Here is a 25,755-nt window from a genome sequence, read left to right as displayed (position 1 = left end):
ACATTTGATAGCATGTATGTGGGTGGTGTTACCAATCTATCAGAGCACCTCTCTCCCTGTAACATACATTCACAGTTGCAGTCCACAGAGATACCTGAGCTGGAGCACCATTGGTACAAGAGGGAAGGCACTATGGGCAGGGTGCTCTGTGTTAGAGCCCTGTACCTTTGGAATTCACTTCATCCCTTAGTCCATAAAAGTTTGATAATCTTTAGTGTGTTGCAAGGCCATTCTTTTTTCCATCTCCCATAAGGAGATGGGTGATGAGTAGGGCTGGGTAGCAGTGAAGTGGAACTCGGGTCGGGGAGGGAGGAATTTTTGGGGAGGTTAATTAAATTTATATTCTTTTAGGTTATTTGATTTGATCATGGTGCAATTGATGGTTCTATTTATGTCTTTTTTTAAAAATTGCCCAGGGTGAAACCATTTTTGGATGGGTGAAGATGAGCAAAAACACAACTTCAGAGTAGCAGCTGTGTTAGTCTGTATTCACAAAAAGAAAAGGAGTACTTGTGGCACCTTACAGACTAAAATTTGAGCATAAGCTTATGCTCAAATAAATTTGTTAGTCTCTAAGGTGCCACAAGTACTCTTTTTTTTTTACAAATAACTTCTACTGCTATAAGTTACTCACTTAGCTCAAAATGTAGAGCTCTATGCCAGGGAGTTAAAAGTGCCAAGTTATTTTGTTTTAAAAACTAGGAAATTACACATAAGCCATTCTCCATCCCCCATGTTTAAAGAATGATAAAGTTACAAAGTCAAGCACTTAGAGTTAGGAAATACCAAAATTGAAGTTGCCCATGCAACCTTAATTTAACTCCTTTATGTATGTATAAGCTAGTCTTTAATAACATCATATTCTTCATTCTGCTTCATTCAGTGCACAGAATGGACAGTGAATGAGGCAGAGGGTTGTCAAAAGAGCAGAAGTATTCCACTGAGGTTAAGGCACTAATTTAAGGCCTTGTACTGAGGAACCTCACCATCAATATAATTTAATGGGAGCTGAAGGTACTGATCTGATCATTAAATAGCATGAAGGCTAGTTAACTATTGCTGCTTAGTATGTCCATGAACATTTGACTCAATTTCTGCTTAAAATGGAAGCCTACTACTTATTTAAATCAAGTTAGTGAAATATTTAATTACATATTTAATTCAGTCCTTACAGAAGGCTAGAAGTGGGATATTAAAGTTTAACATTACTCCTTCAGCACAAGGTTTTGGAGCTTGAGATAAATTATTAGATTCTTTAATGCTAAGCTTTACAACACAGGAAATTCTTTCATGAATTTTTGGCATACTACCTTTTTTCCCTAACTTTTTACCTATTCTCCAGCATTTATTTTGTATTACCCATTCACCCATTTGGAATAAAAGGTCTTCATTTCTTTAATTAGTTATACACTACTGGATCTGCATTTTACTCTAATAGAGGCATTTGTCCACTTGAGACAGACAATCCCTATTCTTTATCATCCATATCTGTTGAATAACTAGGAAGCCCATTACTAGAGTTTCTAGTATCAATAAGAACATTTGAAATTTGATATTTCACTGAGGTAACTCTGATAATTTTAAAAGCTATTGAACTATTTTTGTAAGAACCCTGCTACAACTGGGAACAACTGGGCGTGTCATTTTAAAAAGAACTTGGTAGGAAGTACTTAAAGTTTTTAAATAGTAATTGTGTTGCTAAATGAAAGTCACTGAGCCCATGTTACACTCAAGCTGATATAATTGAAGAGAATCAAATGAATCAGAAAGGCAACTCCATGCTATCTCAAATTAAAAACAATTGAGAAGTTGGTGGGTTTAAGAATAATACCATCTCATTTAGTTCTAAGTATAATAAATGTTTACGCTAAAAAAATTGTGGCAATAAATTACATACCCTGAAGAGAATGAACAGAAATAACCAACCACGAAATAAGAAGAAATGCAAACAACTCTTTGAGATGCTGCATGATGGACAGTGCCAGCTGGATCATTTATTTTAGACATGACACATTGCTATACTACACCAATAGCCAATAATTTCTAGAGATTTACAGAAAAACTGAGCCATAATATATCAGACACTAAGCCCTGTTCCCATCTTCACCGGTAGAAAATCATTCATGCCAATATATTTCCCATGTCACACTACTGCTCTTCTAGTTACTTAACTGCCGTAGTATGAAGAGATTTGCAATCTTCTATACATATAAATACCAGAATTTGGATAATGCAACCCGCACTTTTTCCACAAACTTCCATCTTTAACAAAATGTTAAGCAACTGTTTTAAAAGCATAAACTAGTTATCAAAGAGAATAAAAAACATTAGAAAATTAAGAGTTCTATGGCAAATAGAACAAATATTTACAGCAGGAATTTCAAATTACAGCTACCAATCTCAACTGTGAGATGAGGAAAGACTCCCCCTTCCTCTATAGAAGTTGGAGTAAATTAACTTTTAAGCACACTTTTAAACATATCAGTATAACAACTCTGCAGTGATTATGGCATATTCAAGCCTGGATTTTAACATGTGGCTCAAAGAACACGATCTGATTAGAATTGAGGGCTTTTTTGGTGTTTAACAGACATTAATAAAGTCTCTATGACACAGTTGCAACCACATTACTGAAGATCATCAGTTTGTTTATGTCAATTACTATATCTTGGTATGGCTTCTATCAAGATAGGACCCTCCATAGCCATGCTGTCTTGAATCCTACAAAGTAAAACTCCGTCTGTCTTAAGGTGTTTCTAATACCTGTTGTGTTGGAAGTGAACTCCTCTTCCTTTAGAAACTATTTTTTTCTGGCATAATGTAAATTAAGTATTTTTCAGTGTATGATCATTTATATTCTAATAATTTGTAATTTACCAATGTGCTAAGTACAGTCCCTCACACATAGGAAGAAAGTTCCTGCCCTGAAGAGCTTACAGTTAAGAAACAATTGATCTAATCTATTTTTAATAGTATAAGACACATACTTTAACAACAACTGAGTCTTTAGTTGAGTTCAGCATATAAGCTACAGTCACTTATTGTGGGTCCTGAGATAAGACCAAAGACTAATTCTGGACCTGCAGCCTTGTTTTCAAATGTCACAGATGAAGACAATTGCAGATGAACATGTGTTGTTTTTAGCTTTACATCTTGCATGACTCTCCTTGATTGCAGCAATCAGTGAGCTCTCAAAATCTTTCAGTCCAAGGTGGCAAAACTGCTGCCATCAGATCTTGTCATGGGCCAAGAACTCCCTGGTGTTGAGTTCAACATTGCAAGATTAGAGAGTGGCTTTGAGAGGTCTTAACATTTTCTTGATCTACCCCTAAAACAAGTTCCAATCTGCAGTTCTCCATAAAAGATGGCCTTCAGTGTTCTACTGTCAGACATATGGACCAGAGGACCTTGCCATCTCAGCTGCAATTTCACTATAAAAGTGTCAGTGCCTATGATGTTGCAGCATTCGAGAACCTTGATGCTTGGAACCAAATCTCCAACAACAGTGCACTCATAGGACATAGGTACATTACTCAGATGTTTAAATGCATTGTCCTATAGGCATACACTAATACGAAGTCAGCATACAATAGAAGCCCAGAGTTAGATGCCTTGGGAATGGAGGTTGTTTGCATCTCTGAAACGTTTTGCAACTCTGAATAAGAGGTTTCTGGACGGGGTCGGGGCAGGGGGCAGTGTCATCAGGGCTTCTGACTTTCAGGGTGTCAAGGCTCCAGGCAAGGGGCTCAGGGCTTCTGCCCCATAAAAGCACCAGGGCTCAGGGCTTTAGACCTGGAGTGGGGGGGGGGGGAAAGAGTAGTGGGAGTAGTCGGAGCTTCAGCCCCACAGCTCCGTTCCCAGCTTCTGCCCTGTGGGGGGGGGGGGGGGTCACCAGAACTCAGGGTTCCCCATAGCTCTGTTCCTGGTTACAGTTGCAGGGGAGGACATGCCATGGCTTGGGACTTTAGCTATGTGGGGAGAGCTGGGGCTGAAACTAGTATTCCCCTCGTAGCTAAAGACCCAATGACCCCCGAGGGACTGAAGCCATGGGGCTGAAGCACCAAGCCTGGCTACCCCTACGGGGTAGAAGCCATGAACGGAGCTGAGGGACTGAAGCCCCGAGCCTCAGCATTCCCCGAATTCTAAAGCCCTGAGCCCTGGCGCTATTGAGGATCAGAAACCCTGAGCCAACCTCCCCACACCTGGATCCCCCAACCACCCTGCAGCTACAGTCCAAACCCTCCATGTCTGAAACCCTAAAGCCTTACAGTACTTGCGGTTTTGGTTTTGTCTTCACTGCTGCCTGATGGATTACTTCAGGTTCCACATGGTGTCTGATTGACTGATAAATCCATAACTCTGGTGTTTGTATCTTTGAGGTTCTACTGAAAACAAAATCTGTCTCTTTATAACACAACCACCACCACCTTTATACAAAACACTACTGTAAACAAGGAATAATGCATTAGCATCAAAACAAAATGCATACTAATTCGGAACAAGCTCATCTCATATGGTATATGAGAAACAGCATCAAAGTTCCTAACACGATGCAGTGTACCAATTTGAGGCAAGTATATATACCGTATATAATTCCACCCTGTATACGTCAGAAACCTATCACTTGTATGTAATAAGAAATGAAGTGAGCTGTAGCTCACGAAAGCTTATGCTTAATAAATTTGTTAGTCTCTAAGGTGCCACAAGTACTCCTTTTCTTTTTACGGATACAGACTAACACGGCTGCTACTGTGAAACTTGTATGTAATGTTTCTAATGTTTTTTTAAAAGACCATTTAGAGAGTCACTTTTTCAGCACATACTGTTAATCTGCTGACAACCTTATTATGTTATCTGGGAACTCTCTGCAATAGACAGCCTTGCCTCCAGGGTGATTACATGATATTCAATCAACTTTCTGATGAAGAGTTATCCTAGTGTAAAGCTCTACCAGAAGTTTAGCAGGAAATGACCACTCACTCACTCTCTCCTAACTCAAGTTTTGTGTGTGCCAAAATTTGCCAGGATATTCAATTTACTGCTTTACGATGTGGTCAAACTGAAATCTCATGGAATTTTAGACATATTATGGTGCTATCATATGATACAAGTTACACAGAAAGCTGAACTTGTATTGAAACAAATTAAAAAAGCATGACGGTATGGTATGCAAGTATTTTAATTCTGCTCTAATCTTTCTGTATATTTGTACACATGAATCATAAAAATGATCAATGGTTAAACCTGCTTTTCCTAATAATTGAATAAATGGGGACCTGTTGTGTGGTGGGTTTAAGATACTATTTTACATTACTATATGACACACCCATATTTGATCCCACTTTTCTTTCTCCAGGAACTAGTAGAGGAACTAAGGGTGTTAAAGGAAAAGTTCTCAAAGCCAATTAAAAAGGAAGGATAGACAAGTGGTTAGAGAATTAGCCTAGAACTTGGGAGATCTGGGCTCAAATCGTAGAATCATATGCCTGGAAGGGACCTTAAGAGGTCATCTGGTCCAGTCCACTGCACTTATGGCAGGGCTAAATAAAAACTAGACCATTCCTGACAAATGTTTGTCTAACCTGTTCTTAAAAATCTCAAATAATGGAGATTCCACAATCTCCCTAGGTAATTTATTCCAGTGCTTAACTACCCTGACAGTTAGGAAGTTTTTCTCTAATGTCCTTCCTAGGTAGTCATTTCCCATTTTGTATGTGTGCAATTGTTCCCCCGTAAGTGGAGTACTTTGCATTTCTCCTTATTGAATTTCATCCTATTTACTTCAGATCATTTCTTCAGTCTGTCCAGATCAATTTGAATTTTAATCCTATCCTCCAAAGCACATGGTATCATCCACAAACTTTATAAGTGTACTCTGTATGCCATTATCTAAATCATTGATGAATATATTGAACAGAACCGGACCCAGGACTGATCCTTTTGGGACCTCACTCAATAGGCCCTTCCAGCTTGACTGTGAACCGCTGATAACTGGTTGGAAAACCGTTCCAGAGAGTATTACGCACCCACCTTATAGTAGCTCCATCTAGGTTGTATTTCCCTAGTTTGTCTATGAGAGGGTCATGCTAGACCAGCATTTCTCAAATGCTGTCACCAGGGGCTTTTTTTGTGGCCACAGCCCCCTGGGCTGTTATTGTTTGGATGGTAGGGGGCAAAGTAGTGGTCCCTCCCTGTTGCTCCTGGATGCACCGCCTTGGTGTTGATTGCTGGTGCTGCAAGCAGTGGTTGGGCCCTACTCCCCCTGTGGAGGCACAAGGCTGGAGGACCAGGCAGCCAGTGAGTTCCTCACCTTCCTAGAGGTGGTGGGGTTCAGGCTTTGGTCTTCAGCCCTGGGGTGGCAAGGCGGGGGGAAGCAGGCTCTGGCCACAGGGCTTTGGCTCAAGCCCCCCCGCAACCTCCCCATCCAGGGCTTAATTTGTCCCAAAGGCTTGACAGAGCTGAGTAAGTCTGCTGTGACAAACGATGTTTGTATGCTTGTTGATATCACTTTTCACAGCACACTTACTAGCTAGCAATAAATAAATTACAATGATTTGGAAGTGTATATGTGCACATTTAATTGTTCTTCCTAAAGCGAATTAAGTATTTTAGGAAAAAGTGTGAGAGTGGCCACTAGCAAAAGTTGTTGGCTACACTCTGAAGCCACAAAAAAAGTGTGTCTTGAGAGCCCCTGTGCTAGACAGTATCAAATGCCATAGTACTCCTTTTCTTTTTGCGAATACAGACTAACACGGCTGCTACTCTGAAATAAAGTCAAGATGTATCACATCTATTGCTTCCCCCCCTCCACCCTGCATCCATAAGGCCTGTTACTCTGTCAAAGAAAGCTATTAAGTTGGTTTGACGTGATTTATTTTTGACAAGTCCATGCTGACCGTTACTTATCACTTTAAGAACATAAGAACGGCCATACTGGGTCAGATCAAAGGTCCATCTAATCCAATATCCTGTCTTCCGACAGCAGCCAATGCCAGGTGCCCCAGAGGGAATGAACAGAACAGGTAATCATCTAGTGATACATTTCCTGTTGCCCATTTCTATATCTTTAATGTGTTTGCAAACTGATTGCTTGATTTACTCCATTTTTGGGTAACAAAGTTAAGCTGATTGGTGTGCAATTCCCTGGGTTCTCTATATTTCCCTTTTTATAGATGGGCACCGTATTTGCCCTCTTCCAGTCCTCTGGAATCTCTCCTGTCTTCCACGCGTTTTTGAAGATAATTGCTAATGGCTCAGAAACATCCTGTAACTCTCAAGAAGCTGACTAAGGAGGTATTTCATCAGGCCCTGGTGACTTGAAGACATCTAAATTGTTTAAGTAATTTTAAACTTGTTCTTTCCCAATTTTATCCTCAGACCCTACTTCTTTTTCACTAGTGTTCACTATGTTAGAGGTGCCAGACATTATTAATCTTGTTGGCGAAAACTGACAGATTTCTGAAAGACTTTGGACAAGGCACTTAGCCACTCTGTGCCTCAGTTCCCCATATGTAAAATGGGGATAACACTACTGCCCTATCACACAGGGGTGTTTGAGAATAAATACATTAAAGACTGAGATGCTCAGGTATCACAGATACTAATGGGTGCTAACATAAGTACGTAAATGAGATAGACAAGCCTTCTTTCATTTCATGGCTGACCACCACCACCCAGGCATACTTGCTACTTTTGTGACTTGTGGTTAGTACTCAGACAAGTTGGACAACATACCTTGCACAAAAGTTTGCTAACTTACTATCTGACCTTCCTCAGGTTTCAGATTGTCAGAATTTACTTTTCTGAAGACTGACTAATCACATCCCATTTTAAATTACTCTTAACTATATTTAAAGTCAATCTAGACTAAAATAGGGATTTGGAGATTTTTGTGAATAATTACAGTAAGGCAGAGTTTACAAACATCTTAGCTCCTTGCACTGCATAAAGTCAAGAATGCCAACATTTTGAAACCCAGCAGCTCAATCATCATCAGCTAAATCATCAGGCCAAATAAATCCTCAAATATTTTAGAAGCATCTTGCTATCATAAGCATAAGAGTTTAATCCTGAATTAAGTTTAGTTTTGCAACGGACATGAAGAACATTTCAGCATATTCCCATGCAAGCAACCTATACGAGAATCTTCCAGATTGAAAAAGCTGGATTGTTTCACATCTTTTTTCCCTCATCACCTTTACCAAAGGGGGGGGCGGGAGGGAGAGAAGGGGAAAAAAAAAAGCGTGCCTACCAACTCAAACAATTGTACAAAATCAAAGGACACATTCAGTAAGTATCCTAGAATTTAAGATAGTCAATTTCTGTCCCCACCCACTGTCCCCCTTCCCCTACTGGAACTGAACAATTGAACAAAAGTGCCAACCACTACAAAGCTAAATAGCCCAAGGAAAAATTTGCTGCATGCCATATTTACCTTAGTAACACCTGTTAACTGCCAAGTTCTTGGCAGCTTATTAAGGACTCTATGCTGTTCTCATTGAAGTTAACAACAGAACTCCCATTCAAATGAGAAAAGCATGAGTCCTAAAATTATAGGAGGCATGAGTTATATTGCAAGAACAAACATGTCTATTTCATGGGAAAATATTGTCATCTGTAAACAGAACAATTACTCTGAGTGTAATCCAACATCTAGTGGTCTCAATACATTGTACTTGGTTCCCGTTTCTCTCCGAACTCTTAAGTGAGACGTTCAGTAACAAATCTTTGAATGATATTCTGAGTGGAGAGAAAAGTGTGGTACTTCAGAAATACAATACTCATACCCCACAGCAACTCATCTGAATGCCACAAATTACTAGTCTAATCCTTGAGATTTTTTTAAGCTACTGATTTCAAAATTTAAACAAATAAATCAAGACATTTTTTAAAATCTATTTTTAGCACCTTTTGGTTATTATAGCACAATTCATCTACACACTTTATTTATTCTAAAATTAAATTGTAACAGCAGTTTCTGTTTCACATCTTTAAACACTAAATATTAATTAGTAAACCAATAAACTGGTTGGTTTTAAAATACTAATTTTAAATTACAAAGTAAGGTTCATTATAGGAAATATTTGCACTAATTATATCAGTCTTAACTTTAACAGACTTTAACAAAGCTAAGACCGTTCTGAGCTACACTGCTTCAAAACGGCTCTGTTGCTACCTGTTTTAAGCAAGAATTTTCTAGTCAAACATTTTTTAAAACTCTGACTGTAAAACATAGCAGCTAACTTTAAAAATATTAGGTGAAAAAAACTTACTTGACAGTAACTCGACTGGACAAATCCTGAAGATCCCCAGGATGAAAGAGCTGAGCTTCTTTCAATCCAATATTTTCACAAGCTTTCAGAAAAACATTTATATTATCCTGTGAAGAGAAGTGGAAAGTGATTGCTTAGTTAAGCAGCACTGAGCAGGTACTTCAAGTATGAACGCGCAAGTTTCAAAGTCCAGCTCATAGAAATTAAAAAAAAAAAAAAAAAAAGAAGCAGTCTTCCAGATCATAAATACTAGCAATATTTCATATATATGCTGGGCTAGTTTGTAATCTTTGTGACTGACACACACGTTAAAGATTACCTAGTATAAGGCAAGTGGCTACCCAGTAGGCAGTAATCTGCACTTTGATGTCAGTTCTGCTCTGCAAACAAACGCCCTCTTCCTAGCTTTGCACGACAAGCCTCACCTCTCGCCTTTAAAAATAGCTGCAGCAACTGACATTCACCCACCCAGAAACTGTTGGCAATGGAGGAATAAGAGGAGGAACATTCTGTTTCTATGATTACAGACTACAGAATGATTGTGGAATACGGCACCTGGAATCTGGGTTTGGTTGCTGAGCAGGCTCTTGAGAGAGAGAGAGAAACCAAACTGCATGATCAAGGAAGCAGCAAAAATACTTTTTTATAGTGTGAAACTATAAAATTTAGGAGTGGTACAGTACTCACTCATTACACCTGCCTAATAAAGACAGGGTAACCAATATATAACTGTAAAGATTGCACAATTCATTATTTCACTTTTTACTTCATAATTAACAGGCAATTTACAAGAAATTCCCTCATTAATATTGAACTCTATTATATCAACAGAAGAATTTCCCTTTGCACACACTTCACAACTCAACATGGTAGAAAGGGCTACAGGAGACGGGAGGCTAATGTTACTTAATTCATAAACTAATATAGCCATGTCGTTCAAAGTTTCTGTACTTAAAGTACTAGGTCAGACTTTGCACAGTCTGTAAAACAGCCATTTCATCAACTCAGTACCACCTTAAAACATCCTTTCCCCCTTTTTGCTCTCCCTGGGTGAAAGAGCTCAATAATTTAAATTATAAAAGCCCCTCCCTGCCCCCCCCCCCATCCAAAACAAAAAACAAAACAGAAAACAACCAGAAGTATCAGTAGCTTCCAATACAAAGCACTGTTTAATGAATGAACTTCAGTTCTGGTAGGTCCTTAGACTCTAGTATATCTTAGCATATTTATGAATGGATAAATTCAAGTTTCATTTCAGGAAAATGCTTATATAACATTTAACATGTAGACAGTGTTGTATTATACCATATGTCATAGACCCCAAGCCTCACTGGACATGGAGGCCCATGGAACCAGAAGCATAATTCCTCCAAGTGTAGGCTGTTCCCCTTATGCAGAGGGTGGAATCAGGGGAAAGAGTGGCACACTGGCATAGGCACAGAAACTAAGGATGAGGGAGCTGCTGCAGCACCCACAGTTCTAGGCCCTGGCTGCCACCCTCAGGCACACCCCCAGCTATGACCCTTACCCCGTCCATGTCTCCCCCCTTCCAGAGCCATGGATCTCAGGGGTAGGAGGGGCACAAGGTAAAGTTTGGGGACCACTGCTTTACAGTTTCCTTAGCTGGCTTTCAGCACCCCCACGATAAAAAGCGTTCAGCTCCACTGCACACTGGAGAAGAGGCAGGACCATAATCACAAACCTGCCCCCCCTCCCACACACACACACACACACACACACACACACACACATAGCCTTGAACTGAGTGCACTGCTGGCTGTACAAACAATGAAATTATAGCTGCCTCTTGGGTGGTTTCACTGTGAGGAAAGGCTCTCGTGCTTTCTCCCCTCCATCCAGTGCACACACAAGAGGGACCCTCAATCTGGCACCCAAGGTGCCCTGTCAATTTGTTCCGGCCTACAAATTTATCTAATCTTAGACAGGAAGGCAAATTTATCAAAACTCAGAGCATACCTTTGCTTTCAGTGATTTTATGAACTGAATGGGGCCTCAGAAGCCTCAATGAAATGGAGAACACACACTGTACATTGGCCTGCAGAATGCTTCAGGGACAGAAGGGGCAAAAAAGGACCCCTTTAACCTGAAAAGTACAACAGCTGGAAGGAGAGTAACCATGAGGCACTCTGTTTGGGGAATGACACAGATAGGAGGAGCTGAGAGGCTAGACAACTAAACTAGGAATTGTTTAAAGGTCTAGGGAGTCCGAGAAAAGCATGGGAATAAAACTGTTACTGAGCTGCTGTGAAAGAATGGAGCAGTTACCCTGGGGGATTTGGAGTGATAAGGGTGGATTCAGAAGTTAAACAAAAGGTGGCATCTTTTCAATCGGTGGACATACCAAAATCAGAAGAGAAGAATCAGAAAGTACTGGATGTTCCAAATAAAATGTGAAGTGAGATCAGAATGTGCAGATAAGCAAGGAAGGAAGGGGTCAGAGAAGAGAAAATTGGGTCTTGCTGCCAAATAGATAAGCCAAAATTACTGGTTAGGTTGGGAGAGGAGAAAAGTTGTGTACACAACAAAATTAATTCTGAAGATGCTAGACAATATTTGCTCAAGACCAAGAATCAAAAAGTAACAGCAAAATAAATTTTTAGGACATCAGAAGCAGGAAGCCTGCTAAACAGCCAGTGGGGCCACTGGACGATCAAGATGCTAAAGCAGCACTCGAAGATAAGGCCATTGTGGAGAAACTAATTGAATTCTTTGCAATGGTCTTCACAGCTGAGAATGTAAGGGAGATTCCCAAACGTGAGCCATTCTTTTGAGGTGACAAATCTAAGGAACTGTCCCAGATTGTGGTATCATTAGAGGACATTTGGGAACAAAATTGATAAATTAAACAGTAATAAGTAATAAATCACCAGGACCAGACAGTGTTCACCCAAGAGTTCTCAAGGAATTCAAATGTGAAATTGAAGAACTACTAACTGTGGTATGTAACCTATCATTTAAAATCAGCTTCTGTACCAGATGACTGGATAGCTAATATGATGCCAATTTTTTTTTAAGGCTCCAAAAGCGTTTCTAGCAATTACAGGTAGGTAAGCCTAAACTTCAGTACCAGGCAAATTGGTTGAAAATATAGTAAAGAACAGAATTATCAAATACATAGATGGATATGGTTTGCTGGGAAGAGTCAACATGATTTTTGTAAAGGGAAATCATGCCTCACCAATCTACTAGAATTCTTTGATGGGGGTCAACAAGCATGTGGACAAGGGGATCCAGTTGATATAGTGCACTTGGATTTTCAGAAAGCCTTTGACAAGGTCCCTCAAAGTCTCTTAAGCAAAGTAAGCTCTCATGGTATAAGAGGGAAAGTCCCCTCATGGATCAGTAACTGATTAAAGACAAGAAACAAGGGGTAGGAATAAACAGTCCGTTTTCAGAATGGAGAGAGGTAAATAGTGGTATCCCTGAAGGGTCTGTATTGGAACCAGTACTGTTTAACATATTCATAAATGATCTAGAAAAAGGGGTAAAACAGTGAGGTGACAAAATTTGCAGATGATATAAACTACTCAAGATAGTTATGTCCAAAGCAGACTGCAAAGAGTTACAAAGGGATCTCACAAAACTGGGTGACTGGGCAACAAAATGGCAGACAAAATTCAATGTTGATAGATGTAAAGTAATGCACATTGGAGAACATAATCTCAACTATACGTATAAAATGATGGGGTCTAAATTATCTGTTAGCACTCAAGAAAGATCTTGGAGTCATTGTGGATACTTCTCTGAAAACGTACACTCAATGTGCAGTGGCAGTCAAAAAAGTGAAGAGAACGTTGGGAATCAAAAAAGGGATAGATAAGATGACAGAAAGTATCATATTGCCTCTATACAAGTCCATGGTATGCCCATATCTTGAATACTGCATGCAGATCTGGTAGCCCCATCTCAAAAAAAGATACTGGAATTGGACAAGGTATAGACTTGGGCAACAAAAACCATTAGGGGTATGGAACAGCTGCCATACCAGGAGAGATTAATAAGACTGGGACTTTTCAGCTTGGGAGAGAGATTACTAAGGGGGGATATGATAGAGAGCTATAAAATCATGACTGGTGTGGAGAAAGTAAATAAGGAAGTGTTATTTACTCCTTCTCATAACACAAGAACTAGGGGTCAGCAAATTAAATGAATAAGCAGCAAGTTTAAACAAACAAAAGGAAGTATTTCTTCACACAGCGCACAGTCAACCCCTGGAACGCTTTGCCAGAGTGTAACAGTGTTCACAAAGAACTAGATAAATTCATTGAGGACAGGTCCATCGAGGGGCTATTAGCCAGGATGGACAGTGATGCAAAACCATACGCTGAAGGGGCCATAGCCCCTAGTTTGCCAGAAGCTGGGAAGGGGCAACAGGGGAAGGATCACTTGATGATTACCTGTTCTGTTCATTTCCTCTGAAGCACCCGATACTGGCCACTGTCAGAAGACAGGATGCTGGGCCAGATGGACTATTGGTCTGACCCAGTATCGCTGTTCTTATAAGATTGTGGAGCATTAGAATATCATGCTAGTGCACCAAAGCCAAGAAATGTCTTTCCAAATAGCTAACAGCCATTTTAAATTCTTACACAAATAAAATACATTAAAATAAGTTAACTGATTTTTATCCAAGTTCCTATGGGGTTATTAACAATAAGTGAAAGTGACCCAAACCAACAGCAAGCTTGACAGCATCTCCTTAAAATATAGGAACAGCAGTGATGCTATAATAGAATGGGATCAATCTGGTCAGGTAAAATGTGTAGCAACTAAGGATATTATGTGATTAGATCAACACCTCTCCTTACAAAATAAATAAAAATCAGTAAACAAGGTTGTAAGAAATAATTACTGGAACTCAAAGATATCAGTGTAGTTTATTATGCAGGTTACCTCTATAAGGCTCTGAACCTGCCTCCAATAGGAGTTGTGGGGACAAACAACTTAACTAGTTTTAAGAGAGCTTGACAAGCTTGTGATTGCATGATGGGTTGCTTGCAGGGATGAGGGGCAGAGATCAGTAGCCCTGTTTGTCCCTTCTGCTTCACGGCTTTTGTTTGTAAAATCTCATAGAATCATAGGACTGGAAGGGACTTGAGAGGTCATCCAGTCCAGTCCCCTGCACTCATGGCAGGACTAAGTATTATCTAAATCATTCTTCAAGCTTCAGGACTTCTGCTGGTCACCCGCAGGGGTCAGGGTAAGGGATTCCCTCTTCCCATGGGGCGGGGGGGGGGGGGTCTTTCTTCCTATGAAGCATCTGAGATGGCCACAGATGGAGAGGGACATTGGCCAGGGTCAGCTAATGCTGAGAGGTGGTACTAAAGACTTCTCTACCTCAGGCGTTTGGCTGTCTGGTTCTTGCTCACATTCTCAGGGTTCAACTGATTGCCCTATGTGGGGCCAGGAAGGAATTTTAACCCCACCTCAGACTGGCAGTGGCCTCGTGGGTTCGTCTTCATCTGCAGCATGGGCCATTTGTCAGGATAGTCTGTGTGTATCTCATTTAATTCTCTGCCATTGGTGCAGCTCAGTATCTTCTATTCTGTACCTGTGGCACACAGTAGCTTAGTCTCCTGGGGGTCTAATTTTAGTTGCTGGGTTTAGCGTGGGGGTGGCTGGACGGTGGTGGTAGCTTGTGATGTAAAGGAGGTCAGACTAGATTATGTAGTGGTCCCTTATGGTCTTAAGTTTTATGACTCTTTTTGGTTAGAAAGATGACAAAGTAAAAACAGCAGCTTACTGAATAGACTTACTATGTGTCTATTTCATGTCACATCTGTGTAGTTTTCTAGCTAAAAAAAGTTGATGCTGCTTTTTACTCCTGTTTATACTGCAGGGTAAATTCAGATATGTGAGATTAAGGCAGAATAGAATCCCACTCTTACACCAAAATGAATTAACTAAATTCTAAGTGCAACATCTTGAACAGGTGGCACAGCAAGGGAGAATAACGTTTTAACTTTCAGATCCCATGTTAATGTTGCAGAGCAGGCAGTTAGAAATCCATCTTTTTACTGGTGCCACTGAAAAAAAAAGGATCTGAAAGACTCCAGGACAAATGGAACCTATAAACTTATTTTTAGGGAGTCATTTTTCATACCGTAAGTGCACTTTAACAACATTAAGGTTTGATACTACTTGAAATTTGAAAGATATTCTGCAATCCTAGTAAAGTGCACTTTACTAATTCCATTGTACTCAAGTCACTTCAGGTCATCATTGGTGTTTATACAATTATGAGGCTTAAGTGAGAGAACTTAAGACTGAAGGTCAGACACAAAATTCAAATGCAGTTAATTTTTGGTGGGATGTTATATGCAAAAAAGGAAAAGCAATTTCGGCTGCTTCATGTAGGACTCCAGTTTCACAAAAACTATAAAGATGACATGAAATGAACACCACAAATGCTGACTTGCATGGAAATATTAGAATGCAGTATTTCATTTTGCCTGAATCAAAGTAAGCCACATCCCAAAATAATTTGACGGGATACTAATAGCAGATTCCCAACCTGTGGTGAGAAATATAATCTATGCTTTGGTCATCCACAAGCAGGAATTTAAATGCTACATCTCTCAAGTATGAGGGAAGATGCTACACCGTTCCAGGGGTGCACCTGTCTCTCTGCTCTGTCACAGGGGATTGCCGGCCACACAGTTATTCCTGCTTCTGCTGTGTTTCTGCTGCTGAGGCTTTGCTATACGGTACTGTGTTAGAGATTACAGAGAGCAGCACTATGGTAAGAGCCAGGAAGCAGCAGTATGTAAGGGAAGGTGTGAAACAAGCAACAGTAGGGAAATTGGGAGAACAGATCCCTCAGCTAAAATAGGAGAAGGGGAAGAAAGCCCCTAAAATGGAAGTGAGCAGCATGGATGGACAGGGAAACAGGTGGCAGCACTAGGGAGTAGAGATGTACAGTAGAACAAGAGCAAGGAAGAGGAGCACCATGAAACAGAGAGAGAGAAGAGAAAGTACTGTAAAGAGGGAGAGAAAAGAATAAACAGGACTGAGAAACAAAGCACAATAAAAAAGTCCATAAAAAAAGAAAAAGTGAAGGATACAAGAGAATAGAAAGATATAGGCAAACCAAATAAGCTAGATAGAACAACTTGTATCAGGGTTTGAAATAAGAGAGTGGGCTCATGCTCCAGTTTGTTACAAAGAGAGGTCTCTAAATAAGAGAGAATGGAACTATCATCTTATTTTGACTTATCTTGTGGCTTTTAAACATAAGGAAACATGCTAATTACATTAACATCAACTTACATTTATGAACTGAACTTAAACTGGAAAAGTATCATCCAGTTTACAATTATGGCTCCCTGATTAGTTGTCACTATGATGGGCAGGGGGGGAGAGGAAAGGAATCCAGAGCTTGTTTACATTGAAACAGACTTGCTTTCTTTGGAGTTGCTTGCCTTGTCACACTGGGTGGAAGCATATGTTCACCTTGTGTAACAGTTTCTGACGTTTTATATGTATACTGAAATGCAGTGAGATCCTGTTATTCAGCTGGGGCAAACAGCTTTTTAACATTAGCAGAAACACAAGTTGTCACATCTTAAGAATTCAGGGTCTCTTAAAAATAGCGGTTTGGGGGAAAAGCAGTCTAGTTAAAGTACTTGGAGTTTGAAAAAAAGAGTTTCCACCGGACAATACAAAAGAGCATGTAATCCTCCAACCCATAGATTGGGATCGTCTGCCATTCCAGTTAACTGTAATGCAAGCAAATACAGAATTAGACCTACTGAACTCAAGTAAGTTTCTTTTACCAATTTACGACTTTCATAAAGGAACACACCACCCTAAGAACTATGAACCAGTGTTGATTTATGTTAAAGTACCACATAGTGCCAGAATTTCTTTAATTTCTACTCAACCACAAAGAAAAAAAAAGGTAAAGTGATGCTAAGATTTCACAATGAAGCACCTGAAATTCAGGAAATGTGGAATTGGGTGGTAGTGATAGAGTGGTCTCTTTGCAGAATTTGGAAAGCTTTCCTGAGCAGGCATTCAGTTCTGGGTTGCTTAGAGTCCTGGTATGTCAAGTAAAAACAACTGCAGGACTAAAAATCTGCCATGCTTTGAAAAGCTACATGAATAAAGCATAAGGGACACTTTGCTCTTCAGGAATGCTTTCAGCAGGCACTCTTTCTCGAGGACTCCACTATTTCAGTCCAGGACCAGGGGGAGCTAGCCAGCCAGCAGGCTTTAAAGCCTGCAATCAGAGTCAGCTCCCTCAATTACCCAAACATATAACATATTGTCTGCCTCTAGAACTTTACTAATCAAGTATTATTAATTAGTCACAGCACAGATGTGCATGTGAAGTGGGTAGTTTCAAGATGCAGAAATTTGAGTTATTCCCCCAAAACACAGTGCTTACAAATTTTAAAAGCAGGAACAAAACAAAAACACTCCTTTCACCGGTTTCAGAGTAGCAGCCGTGTTAGTCTGTATTCACAAAAAGAAAAGGAGTACTTGGGGCACCTTAGAGACTAACAAATTTATTAGAGCATAAGCTTTCGTGAGCTACAGCTCACTTCATCGGATGCATTCCACAGCTTTGGAGGTGTAAACCATGCCACCTATATGTTCCACAGGAAGCCTGCTTGCAGATACTTGGGAATATACAGTAAAAAACAAAACAAAACAAAAACTGCATATTTCAGCCACAAATAAGGTGTTTAAAAAGTATAAATATTTGTTTGCATATACCCAAAGTCAATTATACTGATCATAAGGCCCATGTTACTGGATTTAATTTAGGACAAGACTTGGAGCTGCATTTTGCAATACTACCATATGATAACACCACATTTAAATTAATAAGCAGGGTGGGGGAAGAAATCTATAAAAGAATCTCGATAAACAAGATGGATGACTAGCCGTTTATCAGAGTTGTGTTCAGATTATAATTAGTTTTCATATTATATGTAAAGAGGGGGTTGGCCTCAAGGTGTTATCACAGGACTGAGAGCCAGGAATTCCTAAATTTGAACACTAGTCTGTTGCGTCTTTCAACAAGGAACTAAATATCTGACTCTTATTCCTTACTCTTATTGACAAGGAAAGCAAAGAAACAAGGAGAAATCTATGGCCAGCACAGATAAAGGACAATATGGACTTTATAAAGCATATTAGGAACAAAAAGAATCTTAATGGTATTGATTCATTAGTGGATGGAAATGGTAGAATTATCAATAATAATGCAGAAAAGGTAGTCATGTTCAATAAATATTTCTGTTCCATATTTGGAGGAAAAACAGATGTAGTTATATATGATAACATTTTCTACTCTACTAACATCTCAGCAGGATGTTAAGCAACAGCTACTCAAGTAGACATTTTCAAAATCAGCAGATCCACATAACTTGCATCCAAGAATCAAACTAACTTGATATTGTTTTTGATATTACAAGTTTGGTTGATAAAGGTAATAGTGTTGATATAGTATACTGTGGCTATGTCTACATTACATCATTCACAGTGGTGCAGCTTCACTGATGCTTCTGGTGAAGATATGCTAAGCCAATGGGGGAGAGCTCTCCTGTTGGCTTAACTCTTGCCTCCACGAGAGGTGGTAGCTATGTTGGCAGGAGATGTTCTCCCACTGACATAGTGCTGTCTACACCAGCGTTTAGGTCAGTATAACTTGCATCATCCCACGGTGTGGATAATTCACAGCCCTGAGCAACGCAAGTTATACCAAAGTAATACACTTTTTAGGCATTTGACTTGGTACAGCATGACATTTTGATTTAAAAACTAAGACTATATTAAATTACATCTCAAAATGTAATTGTAAACTGGGAATCATCATCTATCGGATGTGTTTCTAGTGGGATTTGTTCTTGGACCTATGCTATTTAAGATTTTCATCAATGACTTGTAAGAGGGCTTACAAAAATTGGGGGAGGGCTAAATAATTAAGAGGACAGGTCACTGATAAAGAGCATTCTGGATTGCTTCGTGAACGGGGCACAAGCAACCAATATGTTTCAATACGGTTAAATGTAAACGTATACAACAAAGAATGTAGGCCATATTTACACAATGGGGGACACTATCCTGGAAAGCAGTGACTCTGAAAAGGACTTGGGCATCATAGTGGATAACCAGCTGAACTCCCAGCACGATGCTAATGGCCAAAAGGGGCTAATGCAATTCTAGGATGCATAAACAGGGGGAATCTCAATTAGGACTAGAGAGGTTGTTTTAGCTCTGTATTTTGCACTGATGTGACCACCAGTTCTGTTGTTCACAATTCAGGAAGGACATTGATAAGTTGGAGTAGGTTCACAGATGGACCACAAGAGTGGTTAAAAGATTAGAAAACGTGCTTTTTAGTGATAGATTGAGCTTATTGGGTCTAGTTAGCTTAACAAAGAGAAGAAAGTTAAGGGGTGACTTGATTACAGTCTACAAGTACCTACATGGGAAGCAAATAATTAATCCTGGGTTCTTCAGTCAAGCAGAGAAAGGTACAACATGATTCAATGGCTGAAAGATAAAACTAGACAAATTCAGATTGGAAACAAAGTGAACATTTTCAATAATGAGAGTAATTTACCAAGGATCATAGTGGATTCTCCATCACGGACAATTTTTAAGTAAAGATTGTATGTTTTTTTTCTAAAAATCTATGCTCTAGGAACTATTTTGCGGAAGTCCTATGGCCTATTATACCAGAGATCAGACCACATTGTCACAATGGCCCCTTCGGACTCTATGAAAAAGGGCATACTACCACCTACTTACCTCAGAGTGGTGTTGTAAGATGCAATTAATGAACTTAATCCTCAGCTGCAACTAAATGACAAAGGGACTGAGCGGAATGACTTTCCTCCTCCCCTCCAATTCTGTGCCACTGCAGCCAAAATGATGCCTGACGTAGCTTAGATCAACAAAGGGCTGACCTAATTTACCCCAGCTACAGTGGTCCAATATGGAGTGGTGCAGTGGTCAAGGATCAGATGAAGTGCCACGTGTTCTTCCCCTCCCTCTGCATGCCCCCCCACATAGCCTTTTAAGTGGGGCAGAGGGACAAGTGACTCTGTAGAGAAGCTTATGCTATCTCTTGCCAGTTGAGGAATCCCCTGAATTCAGTACACGACGATTGTACCCAGGATTTGTAAAGTATGTGGTGGATTAACTTTCAGCATTCAACTTCTAGAAAGTATGTTCAAGTTTATTGTTCATGATCTTCCAAGGACAAACAAAAATTCTTGCAATCTATAAGCTTTTCCATTAGCTCAGTGTTTTAGGTAACAATATTTTTTAATCTAACCTGCAATATGCACAACCATGATACACTCTGGAAATGATGTGTTTTGTGAACTTTAATACTTTGAAGGGGAATATTAAAGTTTAAAATAGGACAAGTAAGAAATAGGATAAGAAATACACATAAGAAATACACACTTGTAAAACCTCTTATTTTAACAAATATACAACATATGTAGTGGCTAAAAGGACAACTTACTGCGCCTTGCTTATTCTGATTAATAAATTTAAAATGAACTTTGCTGCCAGTGACTTGCATGCATGTGGGAGTAAAGAAAATCAACCCATGTATTTTTCACTCGACAGTTTCTAAAAACATGAGTTTACAAGCTAAATGTGCTTAAACTACCAGGACACCAGGTTAACCAATTACATATAATCAGAATGACAGTAATCCACCTGAAGGCTAAACTTTCCTGAGACTTTACGAGTAATAGATTTAAAAATGTTTGGTTTGCCACTGAAACATGGAAGGTGCTGGCAAAGCGATTAGGTTTTTTTCAGTTTTGAATACTATGATAATCTGTACCTCAAAGTAGCACCCTGAAACCGATATATTCACCATTGTCATAAGAATATCATGTGTTTTGTACAAAGTATGCCTGGTGAAGTATCCTGGTGACAGTCTTGATCTATTGAACCTTGATCTATTGAACCAATATCCTATTGGATTGTATATACTATCATTTTATATGAAGTATTACTTTATGTACTACTGAAATATGTTGTGAGGTTTGGAAATACCCACAGCCAACCTGCCAGTTGCTACAAAGGAGGGCCAGACAGCATTAATGGCCCATCAAGAAAAATCAACTATCCCAGACACTTCTTAGAGAAGGCACGTATGCAATGAGGGCAGACTAACCCATGTCACAGCAAGGATCTTTCTAGCAGCTGGAAGAAAGTATAAAAGAGGGACAATGACATCATCAATTGGCCTCCCCCTACCCACCCCTTGCCATTTCAATGCCTGGAAGATGGTCTGGAAGACAAAGAATTCGAACTAGGAAGATTAGTCCCAGGCTGTAAGGGAGTCTAGTCTGTCTCGAGGAACTGTAAGGTGCTTGTACCATCAGTTAGGATGAGACTGATTCAAATCTTGCTTAGTCTGTTTAAGTTAGAATTTAGACTGTGAATTAACCTTTTTCTTAGGTAACCAACTTTGACTGTTATGCCTGCTACTTATAATCACTTAAAATCTATTTTATATTTTACCTAAAAACTGTGTTTGGTTGAAGTGCTCGGGTAATCACAGCTCAGATTACAAAGGCTGATGCATGTCCACTTTCCTATGAAGAATTGGTGAACTTATTAGTTAGTTTACATTGCCCAAGGGAGCCTTGAGCAGTGCAAGATGGTACAGTTCTGGGGTGCAAGGCTGGGGATTTTGGTGGGAAATTGGCTGAAGCCTCTCTATTGATGGTGCATGAGTGGCTAGGAGATTATTCGTGTAACTCAGTTGGGCGTGTCCCCGTCTGTGGAAGTGAAGCGTCTGTCGGAGATTTATAACTTGACATCAGCATCAAAGTGCGAGAGACAGCCCAAGCTGATGGCTTTAGATGTCTCGGTGGTCCCACAGTCCAGGTTGCACCCCAGGGACCCCATCAGATAGACACAGGCTTTTGAGTTTTGTTGATATAATTTATAATTCACCACAAGAGAATTGACACTAAAACTACAAGATTCTTACACAGTACTTGTAGCAGTAAAGAAACGTTGGCATGTGAGAAAAAGGACCAAGCCAACACAGTATCTGTCAGATTCTCTGCTCATTTACTCTCCCTTCCAGATTGCGATTGTCTGGCTATGCTGAAAGAAGGACAGGAGACATTTGGCATGGGCTTAATCAGGCCACAACTTTATTATTAGATGTCTAGGACTACCTGGCAGTTAACAGGGTACAGAGCAGATAACCCATAATTACCTGGGGGCTTCCACCAGCGCCCCCTCTTTTTCCCTCCAGGTCCCTCCAACAAATCCGTTGCCAGGATCTTACCATCCACCCTGCTGCTTGTAGGAGGGTTAAGGTAGGCTATCAGAAGGGGGGGTGAGGATTTGGCTCCCTGCCATATCAATCCTAGGAGTCTCCAACCACCCGCCAATTCCTTCCTTTAATGAACAGCTCTTTTTAAGCCCTTTTCCAAGCCATTTATCTGGGCACTGTATACCTTTCCTGTGGAGTACCTGCACTGAACATCCGCCCTACACTTAAATAATGAGTTGTGACATATGGCCTATCGCCCATCATGCCATGCCTGAACAGAGCCCCCCCCGAACCCGCTGTGGGGAAGGCAAAAAACCCCAACTGCACCCAAGCCAATCTGGTGGTAAGGGAAAAATTCCTTCCCAGCCCCCCTAAAAAAGGGGGCAGTTAGCGTAATGCCCATAGCAGTTGACCAAACCTGGTATTTTACCACCTAAAAGGGAGGGAGGGAGGGTTGGCCCTGCTTCAGCCTTAGTCCATGTAAAAAGAAAGGTTCAAGGCACCAAACAGCCTCTTTTTAAACCCTGCATTCCCAAGGGATGAGTCAGTGACCACACTGCCCCTTTTTGCAGTAGTTTTCATCCCCCCCCTCCAGCTATGAAGCACTGGTCCCTTCACTCAGCCAGCCAGCCAGCCAAATACCTCCCACACCCAGCTTAAAGGTGCAGGGCAGTCATTGCTCCTCTGCATTTAAGAAAATTCTCTGAGATCTCCCAACCCCTCCTTTCCTTTAAAAAAGCTTAGTTCATCTTCTGAAAATAACTTGCTTTGTACAAGCTGCATTCCATGAATTGCAGTTTACTGGATGCTGTAAGTATGATACTCCAGGCTTTGTGGACCACGGAGGAGGAACTGAAAGGGCTGCACATCTTAGCAACATCTAAGCTTTTGTGCTAGCAAGGAGCTCTTGCAGGTCCATCCTAATTCTTGTGCTATGTAGGAAGAAAGCAAGGGCATAGGGATGCAGCAACTCAAACTGCTCAAAGCAGCATTAATGCTGCCAACTTTTTCATTAGTGCTTTTTCACACATGCCATCACAGAAATAAGTAGTATGACAGGCAGGTATGTAGCTAAGGCAAGAAGTTTAGGTATTTGTGTCACAGTGATAGAAATGGAATGAGAATCTCAACAGAATAGAAAGGTGAGCAGTATACCTGTCCAATTCAAGCACTGAACTTTATGAAACGATCCCCTCTTGCAACTCATTTAAATTTATCCTTGCATCAAAAAGTGGATAGATATGAATCTTTCAACAAAAGAGTCTGTGACCAGTGGGAGAGAGAACATGTGTCCTGCTTATAAATATCCTTTTAGTTTAGTACAGATACTAGGAACTGTTGTAATATAAATTCCAAAAAATATCTCCTGATTTTTTTTTTTAAAGTTAAAGCATAAAATGTCATTAACAATCATGCAGAAAAGTTTAAGTTATCATATCATCATTTAGTTAAGAATGTTTCTTTACAAACATTGCTAGTCATAAAATGTTTAAGGAAATAAAAATAGCATACAAAACAAAACAAAATACATACTAGACTACAGTTGACTGTGTTGCTAGATAAACAGTCATACTGTGCAGCCTATCTAGCAACATGCTTTGCAAGATGTGAAAATGTTAGCACCTCTTGGGAGCTGAGGGGGAAATCAGTCTTTGGTGTCTTACTATGGATTTAGGTATGGCACCCCTAGTATAAAACTTACTTTACAGGTTATTTTAAGTCATGCCTTTATGTTGGCATTAGAAAAGTCAGAAAAGGGCAACTAAAATGATTAGGGGTTTAGAACGGGTCCCATATGAGGAGAGATTAAAGAGGCTAGGACTTTTCAGCTTGGAAAAGAGGAGACTAAGGGGGGATATGACAGAGGTATATAAAATCATGAGTGGTGTAGAGAAAGTGAATAAGGAAAAATTATTTACTTGTTCCTATAATACAAGAACTAGGGGCCTCCAAATGAAATTAATTGGCAGCAGGTTTAAAACAAATAAAAGGAAGTTCTTCTTCACTCAGCGCACAGTCAACCTGTGGGACTCCTTGCCTGAGGAGGTTGTGAAGGTTAGCACTATAACAGGGTTTAAAAGAGAACAAGATAAATTCATGGAGGTTAAGTCCATTAATGGCCATTAGCCAGGATGGGTAAGGAATGGTGTCCCTAGTCTCTGTTTGTCAGAGGGTAGAGATGGATGGCAGGAGAGAGATCACTTGATCATTACCTGTTAGGTTCACTCCCTCTGGGGCACCCGGCATTGGCCACTGTCAGACAGGATACTGGGCTGGATGGACATTTGGTCTGACCCAATATGGCCATTCTTATGTTTGTACATTTAATTAGGGGTCCATTAGCAGAGCTATAGTTCGCACTATAAAAATTAAATTAAATTTTCTTGAAGCTTCAGTTTGGCATGCAAGCTCTCAGTCCCAGCACCCTAAGAAACCCACCTAACACCCACCCTACACTTTGTGGTTTTGTATACAATTCATAAACACGCACAGCATTTGCTAGCCCAGCGTAAAGACTGGGAACTGAACCATACATCCCTAGGTGGCCAAGCAGATAACTACTTTTAGATATCTAGATCAGCACAGTTTAACAGACATTAGATTATTAAACTGCATGTTATATCACAGCCTACAGTGAAGCTAGGTTTTACCCTGCTAGAATTTCAGTGCTGTTACTAAAAATATGCCACAGATTTTATATCACCCTGCCCTTTACATACACACCCTGTATTTCAAAGTGTTTAGGCAGTAACAAACAATTAAACAAGTTCATTGTAAGGCTGAAACATACCATACATCCTCAAGCAGAAGAGCACAAGACACCAGTGATCCACATCAAGAACTAAAAATATGCCCAGTTCAGTCACTGGAGGATATATAGCATGCTTCATCTCTAAATATTAAGAAGCCCTACTTCTTCCCAAGGGAAGAGAATTGAGACCCAGCATGTCTAGGGATTTAGAATGTTTTCTTTGTTATTCAGTAATGTGAAAAGTTTCTAAGGTTATTTTAATACTTGTTATATACCTATTCACTGTAAGGCTGTGGGTGGGATAGAGGAAAAGAAGGGAGTTATGATTCTACAAATAGCCTTATCAATCTTCCATCTTTCAAGTGTTTTTTTTTTAAATCTACAGTGTGAGGTTCTTTTTGTTAGAAGTACAGAGTATGTATTTCTCAGCTAAACTC

The 25,755-nt window shown here is 40.0% G+C and overlaps 1 protein-coding gene across 23 annotated transcripts in view; it reads right to left on the bottom strand.

Moving 5' to 3' along the window:
• Positions 1–25,755, bottom strand: part of LMO7 (LIM domain 7) — a 183,875-nt gene that overhangs the window by 83,747 nt on the left and 74,373 nt on the right. For all 23 annotated transcript variants that reach the window (XM_038408614.2, XM_038408633.2, XM_043504618.1 and 20 more), the window contains one exon: positions 9,273–9,379. In XM_038408614.2, the coding sequence (XP_038264542.1) occupies positions 9,273–9,379 (107 nt within the window). The remainder of the gene's footprint in view (positions 1–9,272; positions 9,380–25,755) is intronic.

Source organism: Dermochelys coriacea, chromosome 1 (genome assembly GCF_009764565.3).
Source record: "Dermochelys coriacea isolate rDerCor1 chromosome 1, rDerCor1.pri.v4, whole genome shotgun sequence".
Classification (NCBI taxonomy): Eukaryota; Metazoa; Chordata; order Testudines; family Dermochelyidae; genus Dermochelys; species Dermochelys coriacea.
Note: the sequence above shows the minus strand (reverse complement) of the source record. Positions and strands in the feature narration are given on the sequence as shown.